Raw genomic sequence first — 12,276 nt, 5'->3', positions numbered from 1 at the left:
CAACACATGGTTCCCATTCACTTTCAATTTATGGAAAAAAGCAGTCTGGCATACTTCAAAACTTCACTCTTTGTGTTCAATAGAAAAAAATTATCTGGTATATGGGTTTGGAACAACATGAGGGTATCCAAACATACAAAATGCACCTTAGTGAGAATTCTGCCTTAAAAAATGTGAGTTCTTAAGAATCCCGAAGCTAAATTACTTCATCTGCTCTGGTTAATAGATCACTTTCTCCAGCATACCTGAGTAAGGCACTGTACTGAGGAAAGATTGCACTTCTGTACTCCACCCACTGCCCTTCCGACGGCTCGTCGGTCTCTGTGAGGAGTGACCCTGCTCCTGGAGAACAGGTTGAAGGAGGAGAATCTTCTCACTGACACCTGCTGAACATCCGCACTGTCGAGCTGCTTCTGTTTCAGAACCTGCGTTATGAGAGACGCGTGAGAGCCTACTACTGAGACGCGTCCATACATGTCTGGCGTGAAAAAAACGCATTATGTAACGCATTACATTTACGCTCGTTTAACAAAACACATGCAACCAGCTGCATATTGAAGGAGATTCACTAAACGCCCTTCACCTGTCGCAGAAGAGCCTCCAGCGTGCACGTGCCACATCGGTTCCACAGTGAGAGTCGTGATTTTGGTGATTGTTCGCGTGCATTTCTGTCGCAGCTAACGGGATATCTTTAAATTTATTCATGACAGAGCAACCTGCTCGATTCGATCCTGTTTCATGCAGAAAATAACTTCTACAGTATAACTACGACGACAACGGAATGCAGAGTCTTGGCGAAGGCTTATTTGGCATTTGTCTTCTGAATGTGTTTAAAGTCGATGGTAGAATGTACTACTGTTTTTACCAATTCGCCGGTATGCCCTGGTCTCTGTTGCTTGGTAATAAAATCCCATGCTACTTCCGTACACCACCTCCTCTTGTTGCAGGACGAAAGGAAATCCAATTCACTTACAGAGTAATCGAACACTCGGCTCTATCGGCTGCCATCTATATTTATTGATTCGATTACTCTTGCCTGGACTGGATGTCATATTTTAGCGCCGTTAGTGATGGGAGTCCGATTCATTTCAGCGAGTCGGTTCTTTTGAACAGTTCCTTGCAAATAATCGATTCAAAAAGCTTTTTTTGTGGCGTAATAGTTATGGAAATAGCAACAGTAAAGTGCGTATTCTGTAAGAGCGGTGTTTATTTTAATTCCATGTGTTTCACCTGAGTTTGTTGCATATAAAATAGCAATTAAGAACCGATATATTAATTGATCGTTCACATTAAAAAATAACAAAGTTGAGTTTTATCAGACAATCCAGTTTACTAATCTATTAGTTGTTAGTTTTCAGTCGAACATGTACAAAATAGTTGGTTTTCGGTCCAAGTCAGTTGTTTTGTTTTTTTAAACCGACTCAATCTGATTGCTAAATGAATCCATCAGACAGCTTTTGTGAACCGATTCAAACTGTTCAATGGAAAGATTCGAGTCAACAGAACCGACATCTCTAGTGTAAATGTTACACTGTACACATAGCAGCACATGGGCAGTAGGGAAGTTTGAAAGTGATATTTTCAATGTGATATTTACCCAGAAACGTAATCCGCTGTATATTTTGACAATTAAGGTAGCACTAGTAATCGCCTATTCATAATCAGACACAAATTAGACAGTGACATCCCGCTGCATTAAATGAATCTGATCACCTCCTCATGTCTGCTCCTTCTACGATCAGTTTCACGCGATATACGTCGGAGGAATATACACCCACTTATATCACGTCTTCACACTGAGGTACGATCGACTTCATACTCGTTTCTACGCTCTATAATCTTAAATAAACCGCAATGGATGATGTTACTTACTGTGCTGCAAAAACGGACCTGCAAAAGACAAAACTAGCAGAAGACTCGAATGAATGCGAATTGAAATAGATCATATCTGCATCATCATTATACGTTACAGTGTGAAATGTGTATGTGACTCCAACAAGGGGTTTAATAAGATGTAATTACTACTATAAATATGGCACTTTGATGAAACTGGTTGATTTTGGGCTCCTCTCCAGACTACAGCAGAGCTGCCCAGAGCCCAACTGCAGAAACTTCGAGATCAAGAACAGCGTTTTAAACGAAGATTGCTTTCAGTTCATAGGAAGTTTGCAGGTGTGCCAGAAAACTCTGAGGTGAGCAACTGCAGCGGTGCAAAGTGCGTGCATTTCATACTTTATAGAAATGATAAACCTGTCTTCATTCCCTCGACATCTTCTCAAAGTTCCAGGAGAGCGTCATGTGTACTTTGAAGATGGCAAAGGGATATACAGATCGACCATCGGACAGGGTAAGAGATATTAAAAAGAAGCCATTGCATTAAACAAAATGTATTTAGTCACACCCAGAAACAAAGCAATGTTTATGTACAGGTGAGCAGGAGATGTTGGAGGTGTTCAATACAGATTGGACAGGAGGTGGATATGGAACCATCCAGAGGGTCAGACTCTCTCCATCAGAGACCATGCTGGCGGTCACTGTAAAGAAAGACCACCACGAGGAGACCAGATGCGTGTTGGTTCATTTAGGCGATCTCGTCCTTCGTCAAAAGGCCCTGTTGGTTTTAGACAACGTTTTCAGCTTTGGTAATATGTACTATAATTGAAACATTCTTGACAAAGAAATGTTCTTTTCCTCCTTTAAATGTCCTCCCTCTGCGCAGAATGGGCCACAGATGACGTCCTCCTCTACAGCACACAGGAGACTCTTCGGTGCCTGCGCGTTTTCCGTCTTCATCTCAGTGATTCCGGTGTCCGAAACACCCTTGTTTATGAAGAAAAGGATCCAGAGTAAGTGTCTAATTGTCGTGTGAGGGTGCCTCGGCCAGCATTTGTGTGTTATTCTGCCCGTTCCCCAGGTTCTTTGTGGAGGTCAGTCGTTCCAGAGACCAGAGGCTGGTGACCATTAACTGCAGCAGTAAGATCAGCTCTGAGGTGTGGTTTGTTGACAGCAAGACTCCGCTCTCATCCCCCACCCTCATCCAGGCCCGTCGCCCCGGGCTGCTTTACCACGTGGAGCACTCGGACAACTACCTGTTCATCCTGGCTAACACTACAGCAAACCAGGAGTATCAGGTAAGACTATCAGTATTGTTCAGGACTAAATTATAACCGCGTTTATGCCTGTCGTTTCTTTCTTTCTCTTATTTCCAGCTGCTTAGGGCGCCTTTAGCCTCTCCATCCATGTCGCACTGGGTGCCATCGTTCGGTGCTGTTCCAGGGACAGTCATTAAAGATATGGAGCTGCTTCAGGGTCACTGTGTGTTCACAGTGAAGGATTCACAGGGTCGACTTCAGATCCAGACTCTTTCCACACAAGAGCCCTATCAGTTAAACACTCACAAGGTGTGAACATGAATCACAGAGTCACATACACAACAGCCTAGAGTGTGTGTTTATAATGATTTTGAGTTTAAGAGCCTATTTAGAGTGTATTTGCAAAATCAGATCATGTCTTTTATTAAGTCGTCACGTTTTATTGTGTAGCACAACTGAAAATGATTTTTAAAAAGTTATGTTTTTTTTTTTACATGACATTTTAATTGGTATGTGTATCAATTAAAATCATAGATATATAAAATACCTACTCCCATTCAAAGTTTTGAGTATTAAATTGATTGAAAATGAAGGCATAGACAGTAATAATGTTACACATTTTTTAAAATAAATACTGTTCTTTCTATGCATCAAATCATTTAAAATATTAAGCCGCACAACTGTTTTCAGCTCAGCATTATCATAGATAATGATAAGAAATATTTCATATATATTAAATCAGAATGATTTTTGAAAGATCACGTGACATTGAAGCGTTACCATTAGCGGAATTACATTTTTATAATATGTAATAATATATCTACTTATTTTACTTTGTAATATTTCACAGTATTATTTGTTTTATCAACTAAATTAAGCCTTGGCAAACACAAAACACTTAAAAAAAAAACATTGAAAATGATATTGATATGATAGTGATATTGAATGATAGAGTATAGTCATATTTATTTAGAAATGAATCCCTTATTGAATTGACATACAGCATATCATTTGAAAGACCTAGAATATCTTAACCCAGTCTATGACCACGGTCCAAAAGTGGGATCCCAAATAACACGGACACACATGTTTGTGTTTTGTTGTTAGCTTCCTCACTGGGCCTGCGATGTATCACCACAGCGTGTTGGAGCTGTGGACAGAGGGTCATTTGGCTTCCTCATCTCCTCTCCAGTGCACCCACCAGTACACTACCTCTACTCCCCCAGAGAACAAAAGCTCTCCGTAACAGAGGACAACACTAAGAACATGTCCCTCACTGAGTTTAACACAACACGCCTGCAGGCAGCCAGTCAGGTATCGGTCATTTATATGTGAGAAGTCTTAAAGCACCGTTACAAAAAGCCGCCCATTTGCTTTTAATAGCCATAATATCATGTATGTGTTTTTAGGATGGTACAATGGTGCCTTTGACTCTCCTCCACACGCCAGCGTTATCTGAGCTGCACAAGGCTCCACTGCTCCTGCATGTATATGGAGCTTATGGTGTTGATCTCAGTATGGCCTTCTGTCCGGAGAAGAGACTGCTTCTGGAGGACGGCTGGGCTCTGGCCTACTGCCACGTCAGGTACTGAACTACAACTCTAATCATGTTTTTCATGGGTACAAAACTGTTCAAAAAGTCGGGGTCAGTACGACTTGTTTTAATATTTGAAATGAATCTTATGATCAGCAAGGCTATTTATTTGATCAAAAACGCATTATATCATTATGCTTTAGAAGAACTGCTCTCTATTTTAATATAATTGAAAATTTAATTAATTGATTGCGCAGCTTAATTTTCAGAATCATTACTCCGGTCTTTAATGTCACATGATCCTTCAGAAATCATTCTAAGATGCCCAGTCTTTCTTCTTACTATATTAATATGCTGCTTAATATTTTTGTGGAAGCATGACACATTTTTCAAGACTATTTGATGAATAAAAAGTTCAAAAGCAAAGCATTTATTTGAAATAATTTTTTTTTACCTGTCTAATGCATCTGAATAAAACTATTAATGCATTTAAATAATACAGATCTAAATATTTTGAACAGCAGTGTAAGCTAAAATACTTAATACCAAACTAAGCCATTGGAAAGGCATCTTTATCGTGTGTTTTGTGTTTGTAACGGGGCAGGGGTGGTGGTGAGCGTGGTCTAGCGTGGCATCAAGCGGGTTCTGTGCTACAGAAGCGGAGGGGAGTGGAAGATCTTGCTGCTTGCGTTCAGACTCTTCATCGTTTGGGAGTGTCCCGGCCTGCTCTTACCGCCCTCGCCGCTCGCAGTGCTGGAGCTGTCCTAGCGGGGGCGCTGTGCAACCATAACCCACAGCTTCTTAGAGCTGTGATTCTACAGGTGGATCATTAGCACATGAGGTACAGGGTCCTTGAGGCTTATTGTCATAGTTACATGAAGTTGTAATTCTCTGCAGGCACCTTTTCTGGATGTTCTCGGCACAATGCAAGACCCTTCCCTCCCGCTTACTGTAGAGGAGAGAGGGGAGTGGGGAGACCCCAGTATAAGAGAACACAGGGACAACATTGCCTCTTACTGTCCCTGTCACAACATTATACCTCAGGTAAATTACTCAGACGTCTACCTTTCAAAGGTTTGGGCTCAGTAGGATTTGGAAAAAAAAAAATAAATACTCCTATTTAACAACGAAGCATTAAATTGATCAGAAGTCACATTGCATTTAAAAATGTTTAAAAAGAGTTCTGTTTAATTTGAACTTTTATTCAACATTCTGAAAAGTTTTCAGCATTGATAATAAGAAATGTTTCACTGGACTAAATTATATTTTAAAATATATTAAAATGCAAAACAGCAATTTTAAGTTGCAGTAATATTTTTACAGCATTTTTGATCAAATAAATGCAGTCTTGGTGAGTGTGAGAGAATTTTTAAAACCTTATTTGCCCAACCTTTAGATTAATGGCGTGCAGTGCGTGTCTCATTATTCAGGAGTCATTTATTAACGGTTTCTTCTTTCTTACTTTTTGCAGCTTTACCCATCCATGCTGATCACTGCATACTCAGAGGACCGTAGAGTTCCTTTATCTGGGGTCGTCAAGTATGTGGAAAGACTAAAGAGAGCCATCCAAATGTGTACCACTCAGGTCGGCGCTAACGGTGAGTGTATAAATGCTCCGTTAGGTCTTTTTAAACATCTTTGCACTTTTAATACTCTAGTAGCACAAAAAATTAAGCCATTTTAGCCTATGAGTAAGAGGGTTTATTGGGCACAAAGTGGACCGTTAAGAAACAATCTAAAGCACAGCCTTGAGTGGTGCACCACTATACAATAATGTAAATGTATCTACAATCATAATGGGTTTTTTTTAAACAACTATCTACTATCAACTAGACAGAACAACCTAGATTAATGGAAGTGATATTAATTTAACATTGGTATACTTGGTCGTGTATCTAATCTTTTTAGCCCACAAAGTGAAGCATATTATCAAAACATTGCAGCTCCGGTATTAAAAACGTCTTCTAAACCAAGTGAAGTATAATGGAAATGAACTTGGAGGTCACTGGCTGTAATCCCAGCTCTCAAATAAACCCCTGGGCTTAAGAGAAGCACTTACACTCTCTCCTCAGGAGAGAAGAGCACTGATCTGGAAACAGGTGATGTGGAGCGATTCCTCTCCATATCAACCTGAGGTCACCTTGTGTGTGAGCTGCTCCGTGAGAGACGCTGTCAGCACATCTCAGTCCAGACCCCCTTCAGTCGGACTTCCTCTCCCATCTGTGTGCCATTAATTATCTTTATTTTACACACGCGCACACACACCTACACAAAGCAAAAAAAAAAAGCAAAAAAAAACAAAGTTCCTCTAATCTCTCCCATTCCTCTCCAGGAGATAAAACGCTGATCACACACGCTGCCAGCTCAGACGATTAACATGTTTATGAGATAGTCTATCAGGCAAGGAGATAAGGAACAATACAATGGGCTGTGCCAAGGTCAGGAGAAGGCTTGTGAAACATGCGGGATGGAGAGAGACACCGGCAGCCGCGCTGCAGATAAGAGGCAGATGACAGAGTTTTAAGGATTAGGCATATGATTTTTATACTCAGCTTCACTTCAGAGAGATCCCATCACCGTGGGGAAATAAGGCAGCCAGGCAAAGGAGTGGGCCAAGTCCACCTACATGGCAGCCTCTCATCATCCACTCTGTTTCAAGAGCGTTGACTTTAAAGTGCTGGATGTGATGCCCAGGTGTTGTGATGGAGAGCCAGTGTGCCGGATTACGCTTGGATATTGTCAGTCTAGTCTTACATATTCAGTGCCTTTGGCCTCATGACAAACATGAACTAGTCTGCTTCAGTTTCTTTTTATTTATCTACCCCCAAAGCCATTTTTGGCTGCTTACATTTATTTAAAGCTGCTTTAGTAACCTTTTCCTTATTAAAGTCACCAGTGTTGTTGATTTGGGGGTTTTTTTAGGTAACATTTTAAAACGTAAATGGATAACGTTGCCAGGAGAGCTAAATTAAATCGGTAAAAATTAACTGAAGTAATTCAAATAAACTGAAGGTAAATAGAAACGATGAAAAACATGTGGAAGGGACCATCACATGAAATGACTGAAATTAAAGCTAAAAACTCATTTAAAACAATTAATAATAGTTTATAAATAGTACTGTTTACACACAAGGAAATGAAAACTTAAACTTTTTTTTTTTTAAATCATATACACTCAAAGACTCGACATATCATTTAAACATTTTTAGATGGTTCAACTAGAAATTTTATTTCTTTCATGATTTATTCCCTCAGATATTTTGAAAAATGTTGGTAACCTTAACTTCCAAACCATTTTTCTCCATATTCTGGAAGTCACTGGCTTCCCACAACTGTTATGATACAAGTATTCTCCAAAATATCTTGTGTTCAACTAAACGGTACATGAAAAGGCATCGGTAGCTGAAGTAACTTATGTTCAGTTTAAAAATACACCTGTTCACCTGTGCTTCTGTAATGGACTTGCTCAACCAGCTGTCATTCTGGACCTGCAGCCAGGAGGGGATCACTTTGGCCCTGAGGATTTTCATCCGTCCTTGAATGAGGTACATAAACACTCTATTATATTCATACCTCACCTTTTCAGACCGAATTGTTAAATTGCCTTCTTCCAACGTTACCACATTAAAGCATGCTGGCTGTTTAAAAGCTTTGAAGTAATCATTAAGGTTGCTATTATATAAACTTTATAATCATGTAAAAGTGCATTTTAGCATGATAGAGATACTGTTTCTCTCTTTCTCTCAGAGTTTGGGGTCACACATTAACTTATATTGTACTATTGCTAGAATGCTGCTAGTGAAAATATAACAGCTTATGTTTACTGCTTTATGATTTTTTTTTCTCTCTCTCATGAGAGGGCCAAACAGTTAGCCTTTCTTTACACAGAACTTGGACTAGATCATCCAAAAACTCGACGGAGACTAAAAGTAACTGGCAAGTCTCATAAAACACAAAACTAAATTGTGAATGCGTGGAAAAACCACCAGACAAAAAGCTTTGCTGATTTTTCTTAATAAACCAAACATTTATTTTGTTACGTGGATGCTAGTTATTTTCTTTTGAATAAAAGTTCATCAGACAAAAAGATTCTGCATTGCCAGGCAACTTGCTGAAAAACAAGCGACGCACATTATTCACAGCAAGTGAGATTTTTGTACCGGTGAGATTTCAAAGTGGGCGGACTAGCCAGCATGACACCACCAATACAAAGATAGCCTTTATTGTTTGTCAACTGTGTCGTTTGGTATCTTCAACAATTGTACAAAATATCTAGTTCAGGCAAGTAGCAGGCTTTCTCAGAAACATAGCACTCAGCTACATGATTCGGGTGAAAGCGCTGATTGGTGGAATATTCCAGGAGCAGTCCTTGCCCTTGAGATGTTGAAATGCTAGATTTAGGAACGTCCCTTGACTTATTGGCACTGTGCTTAAATGCACAGTAAGAGTTTCTGGCAACTCAGTAAATCAAGACAAGTCTGTCGTAGCATCCTTGCCGAAGTTGAGAATCACCAGGAAGGCTTTGTTGAGCCCGTCCAGCTCGCGCAAATAGGCAAACACGTTGACATCGCTCCAGACGAAGCAGAACCAGCCACGGGACAGGGCCAGCTCAGCGCCTCGGAGCAAACTCAGAGCACGATACTGTGAGATGGTGGAGTGTGGATCAGCCTGCTGAAGCTGGAGAGAGAACAATATGAACCGGGATTAGAGATTTCCATGTTTTAACACACACTTTCTCGTCAGCAGCAGCCTGAATCAACGCATCTCCACATTGACGGTTCTGTAGTCTGGAGCTATGTCTAGCCATGTGCCACTTTCATTGTTGCTAAAACCAGCATTGAGCTTATCATCCCACTGCATTGGGGTTCGCTGCGGTCACGACTGTTGCTCTCTAGATTTAAAAAAAAAAAAAAAAAAAAAAAAAGTTATTTTAAAAATAATGCATTGCAAGATGATCAAAACGGATATATTTGAAATATATTTAGAATGTTACAAAAGACTTCTATTATAAATAAATGCTTTTATTGTGAACTTTCCATTCATCAATAAATCCTTGATAAAAATGATACATTGATAAAAATGTATTTTTAAATTGAAGTATTTCCAAAAGTTAAAAAAAAAATTGTAAAATAAAGAATATCGTTTAACATTTACAGTGTAAATGATCACAATGGCTGCATATATTTTTCTCAAATAATTTTATTCATCAAATAAATACAGCCCTGGTGATCATAAGTGATGCTTTATTATTACATTTTATTAGTGCTGTCAAACTATTAATTGCAATTAACTGCATTCAAAATATATATTTTTTAGTTTTTGTTTACACGTGTAAAGTGTATATATGAATATAAGCACTATGCATGTACTGAATAAAAATGCTACATTTGAATGTTTTAAAATATAGTACTGTCAAACTGTTAATCCTGATTAATTGTATTCAAAATACAAATTTTTGTTTACATGTTTGTGTATTGTGTATATTTATGATAAATACACACACATATAGAATATATTTTTAAATTATTTCCCTGTTTTTCCATGTATATATTTATATAATTCTTTTATACATTTATAACAAATCTATTATGTAAACAAAAACACTTATTTTGGATGCGATTAATCACAATTAACCTTTGGACAGCACTAGAAATATCACTATTACTTAAAAAGTCCATTTGACTTACTGGATCATGCTGTCCAAAAGGATCCTGAATTACAGATACATTTACGTTCACCATGCCGATCTCTTCTCCGTAGTATGTTGTGGGAGTTCCAGGCAGCGTTAACAACAGCATGTTCATAACACGTATATATTCCCTACCAGCGCTTGAGCCTATACGTGGCTTGTCGTGGTTTCCCAGCTATAAGATGTACAAAAACGTACTTTTATGCACGTGACAAACTCAACAAATTGTATCCAATTTGCAAAATTGACCATCCAAAGGGGCAAACAAATTTTGTCCATTTAGTGTTCCGCCTCATTCTTAACGGACAGGTATACGGTCACTCACCACCCAGTTTGGCCATTTTCCCTTTGGCATGTTTGACATCCATAAATTGACCAAGCGCTTGGCTTGTGTTCCTGACAGACCATCGGGAAGGTACAGGAGATAGAAGTTAAAGGGAAGTCGCTTTCAGTGACATAGCTTGTGCCGTAGTACCTCATGGTTTTATCTATTTCTTCATAATCGTAACATTCTGTGACCATGAACCTGATTGGTAAGAGGAAAATAAAAAGCCATTTACGAGAGAGAAAACTAAACGTGCGCGGATGAAGAAGAGGAAGTGAGGATACCTGTAGCGGCCGGGCTCTCTGCTGTAGGCGTCCAGCTCTTTCCTCCACTCCGTCAGGATCTCATGCAAGCCCGGTTGTGTGTAGGTGTAGTCATGGTACAGCTCAAACTCCGTGTCCACAGTCGACTGAAGGACGAAAAACAGAAGAGTACTGCTGTTAGTCACACTGGCAGTGCTACTGCAAGCAACATCTCATTCGATTTATTACTAAATGCGGTAAACACTAGTTTTTTTAATGAATGAATACTTAGCATTCAGTCGACCAGTTTTAGAAAAGCATTTATAATGATAAAACATTTCCTCTTATTTCGAGCAGTCTATTTATTAAAGCAGTTTAATGATAGAGTATCTTGAGAGCTTGATTTCTGAAGGATCATGTGACACTGAAGACTGGGGCAATGCACGCCGAAAGTTCAGCTTTGCCGTCACAGGAATAAACGACGAAATAGAAATAGCTTTTTACTGTATTTTTGATTGAATAAATACAGCCTTGGTGAACATAAGAGAGTTGAGCGCTAGCGTATTCAACCCGTTCCTCAGCAAACAAGAAAAAAGTGTCATGTGCTCGCAATAGAAGTCTATGGGGTGCGGAAAGGCATACAACAGGAAAAGAAGCGAAGGAAATATTCGAACAGGTATTATGCTGGAAAGCAGACTTTCATTTAATTAGTCTAGCGGTCATTCCACTAAAAAGGACAACTTATACTGCTAAAAAAAAACGTGTGCTTGAAATATTTAATGATTTTACAGAAACACAAGCGACTTGAAATGTCTTGCCCCATAGACCTCCATTATGCAGTACATTAAACGCAATTTTGACGCTGCTTCGCAAAACCGAGGGATGAACGAAAATGATTTCCTATGGTAATCAACACGTCACACATGATCAGTTTGAACTTGTTTTGAAGCCGGAACATTCCTCCAAGTTAATTCTAACAAGTCCATGAGGACCAGAAAGACAAATCACTAAAAAAAAAGGCGGCCAGGACCATGGAGTCGTTCAGCGGCATTCCCTAGACCTTCAATGGCTTTGAAATCGTCTGGAATTAGGATAATGGGAATGACTTGCCAGCAAATCCACAGAAGTATGTACTAGTAATCCCTAAATGACATTGTGAGAACAAAGAACAGTAATACGACTCCTTCTGAATAAATTCGAAGAACATTTCTGTCTCTAGCAGATGGAGGGCTTCAATAAATAAGTGTGTGAAGCGAACGTGTGCACATTCGCAATAATTGTCTGGCTTACTGGATCTTGGTCTGGGTCGACCTGGGGTTCATTTCTCAAATGCGTGGCCTCAAGCATGTGTTTCACAGCGTCCATGCGGAACCCATCCACCCCCTTCTTCAGCC

General features: G+C 39.4%; 2 protein-coding genes across 2 annotated transcripts in view; one reads left to right on the top strand and one right to left on the bottom strand.

Moving 5' to 3' along the window:
* The first annotated feature begins 1,482 nt into the window (after positions 1–1,482).
* LOC122332164 (prolyl endopeptidase-like) lies at positions 1,483–8,669 on the top strand. Its single transcript, XM_043229465.1, has 14 exons — positions 1,483–1,801; positions 2,076–2,202; positions 2,282–2,347; positions 2,430–2,642; positions 2,720–2,846; positions 2,915–3,131; positions 3,210–3,401; positions 4,200–4,406; positions 4,502–4,677; positions 5,231–5,447; positions 5,524–5,670; positions 6,098–6,224; positions 8,101–8,171; positions 8,484–8,669. The coding sequence occupies exons 1-14, from the start codon at positions 1,700–1,702 to the stop codon at positions 8,586–8,588; spliced, it is 2,094 nt and encodes a 697-aa protein (XP_043085400.1). The 5' UTR covers positions 1,483–1,699; the 3' UTR covers positions 8,589–8,669.
* A 432-nt stretch (positions 8,670–9,101) lies between these two features.
* Positions 9,102–12,276, bottom strand: part of LOC122332161 (neutral and basic amino acid transport protein rBAT-like) — an 8,301-nt gene continuing 5,126 nt past the window's right edge. Inside the window, 7 exon segments of the mRNA XM_043229464.1 lie at positions 9,102–9,303; positions 9,391–9,515; positions 10,314–10,490; positions 10,641–10,756; positions 10,759–10,841; positions 10,925–11,049; positions 12,173–12,276. The exon segment at positions 12,173–12,276 is cut by the window's right edge and continues 16 nt beyond it. Of these exon segments, the coding sequence (XP_043085399.1) occupies positions 9,426–9,515; positions 10,314–10,490; positions 10,641–10,756; positions 10,759–10,841; positions 10,925–11,049; positions 12,173–12,276 (695 nt within the window). The 3' untranslated portion in view covers positions 9,102–9,303; positions 9,391–9,425.

This window comes from Puntigrus tetrazona, unplaced genomic scaffold, assembly GCF_018831695.1.
Source record: "Puntigrus tetrazona isolate hp1 unplaced genomic scaffold, ASM1883169v1 S000000006, whole genome shotgun sequence".
Taxonomy (NCBI): domain Eukaryota; kingdom Metazoa; phylum Chordata; class Actinopteri; order Cypriniformes; family Cyprinidae; genus Puntigrus; species Puntigrus tetrazona.
The sequence above is the reverse complement of the archived record's forward strand: the minus strand, read 5'-3'. Positions and strand labels throughout refer to the sequence as shown.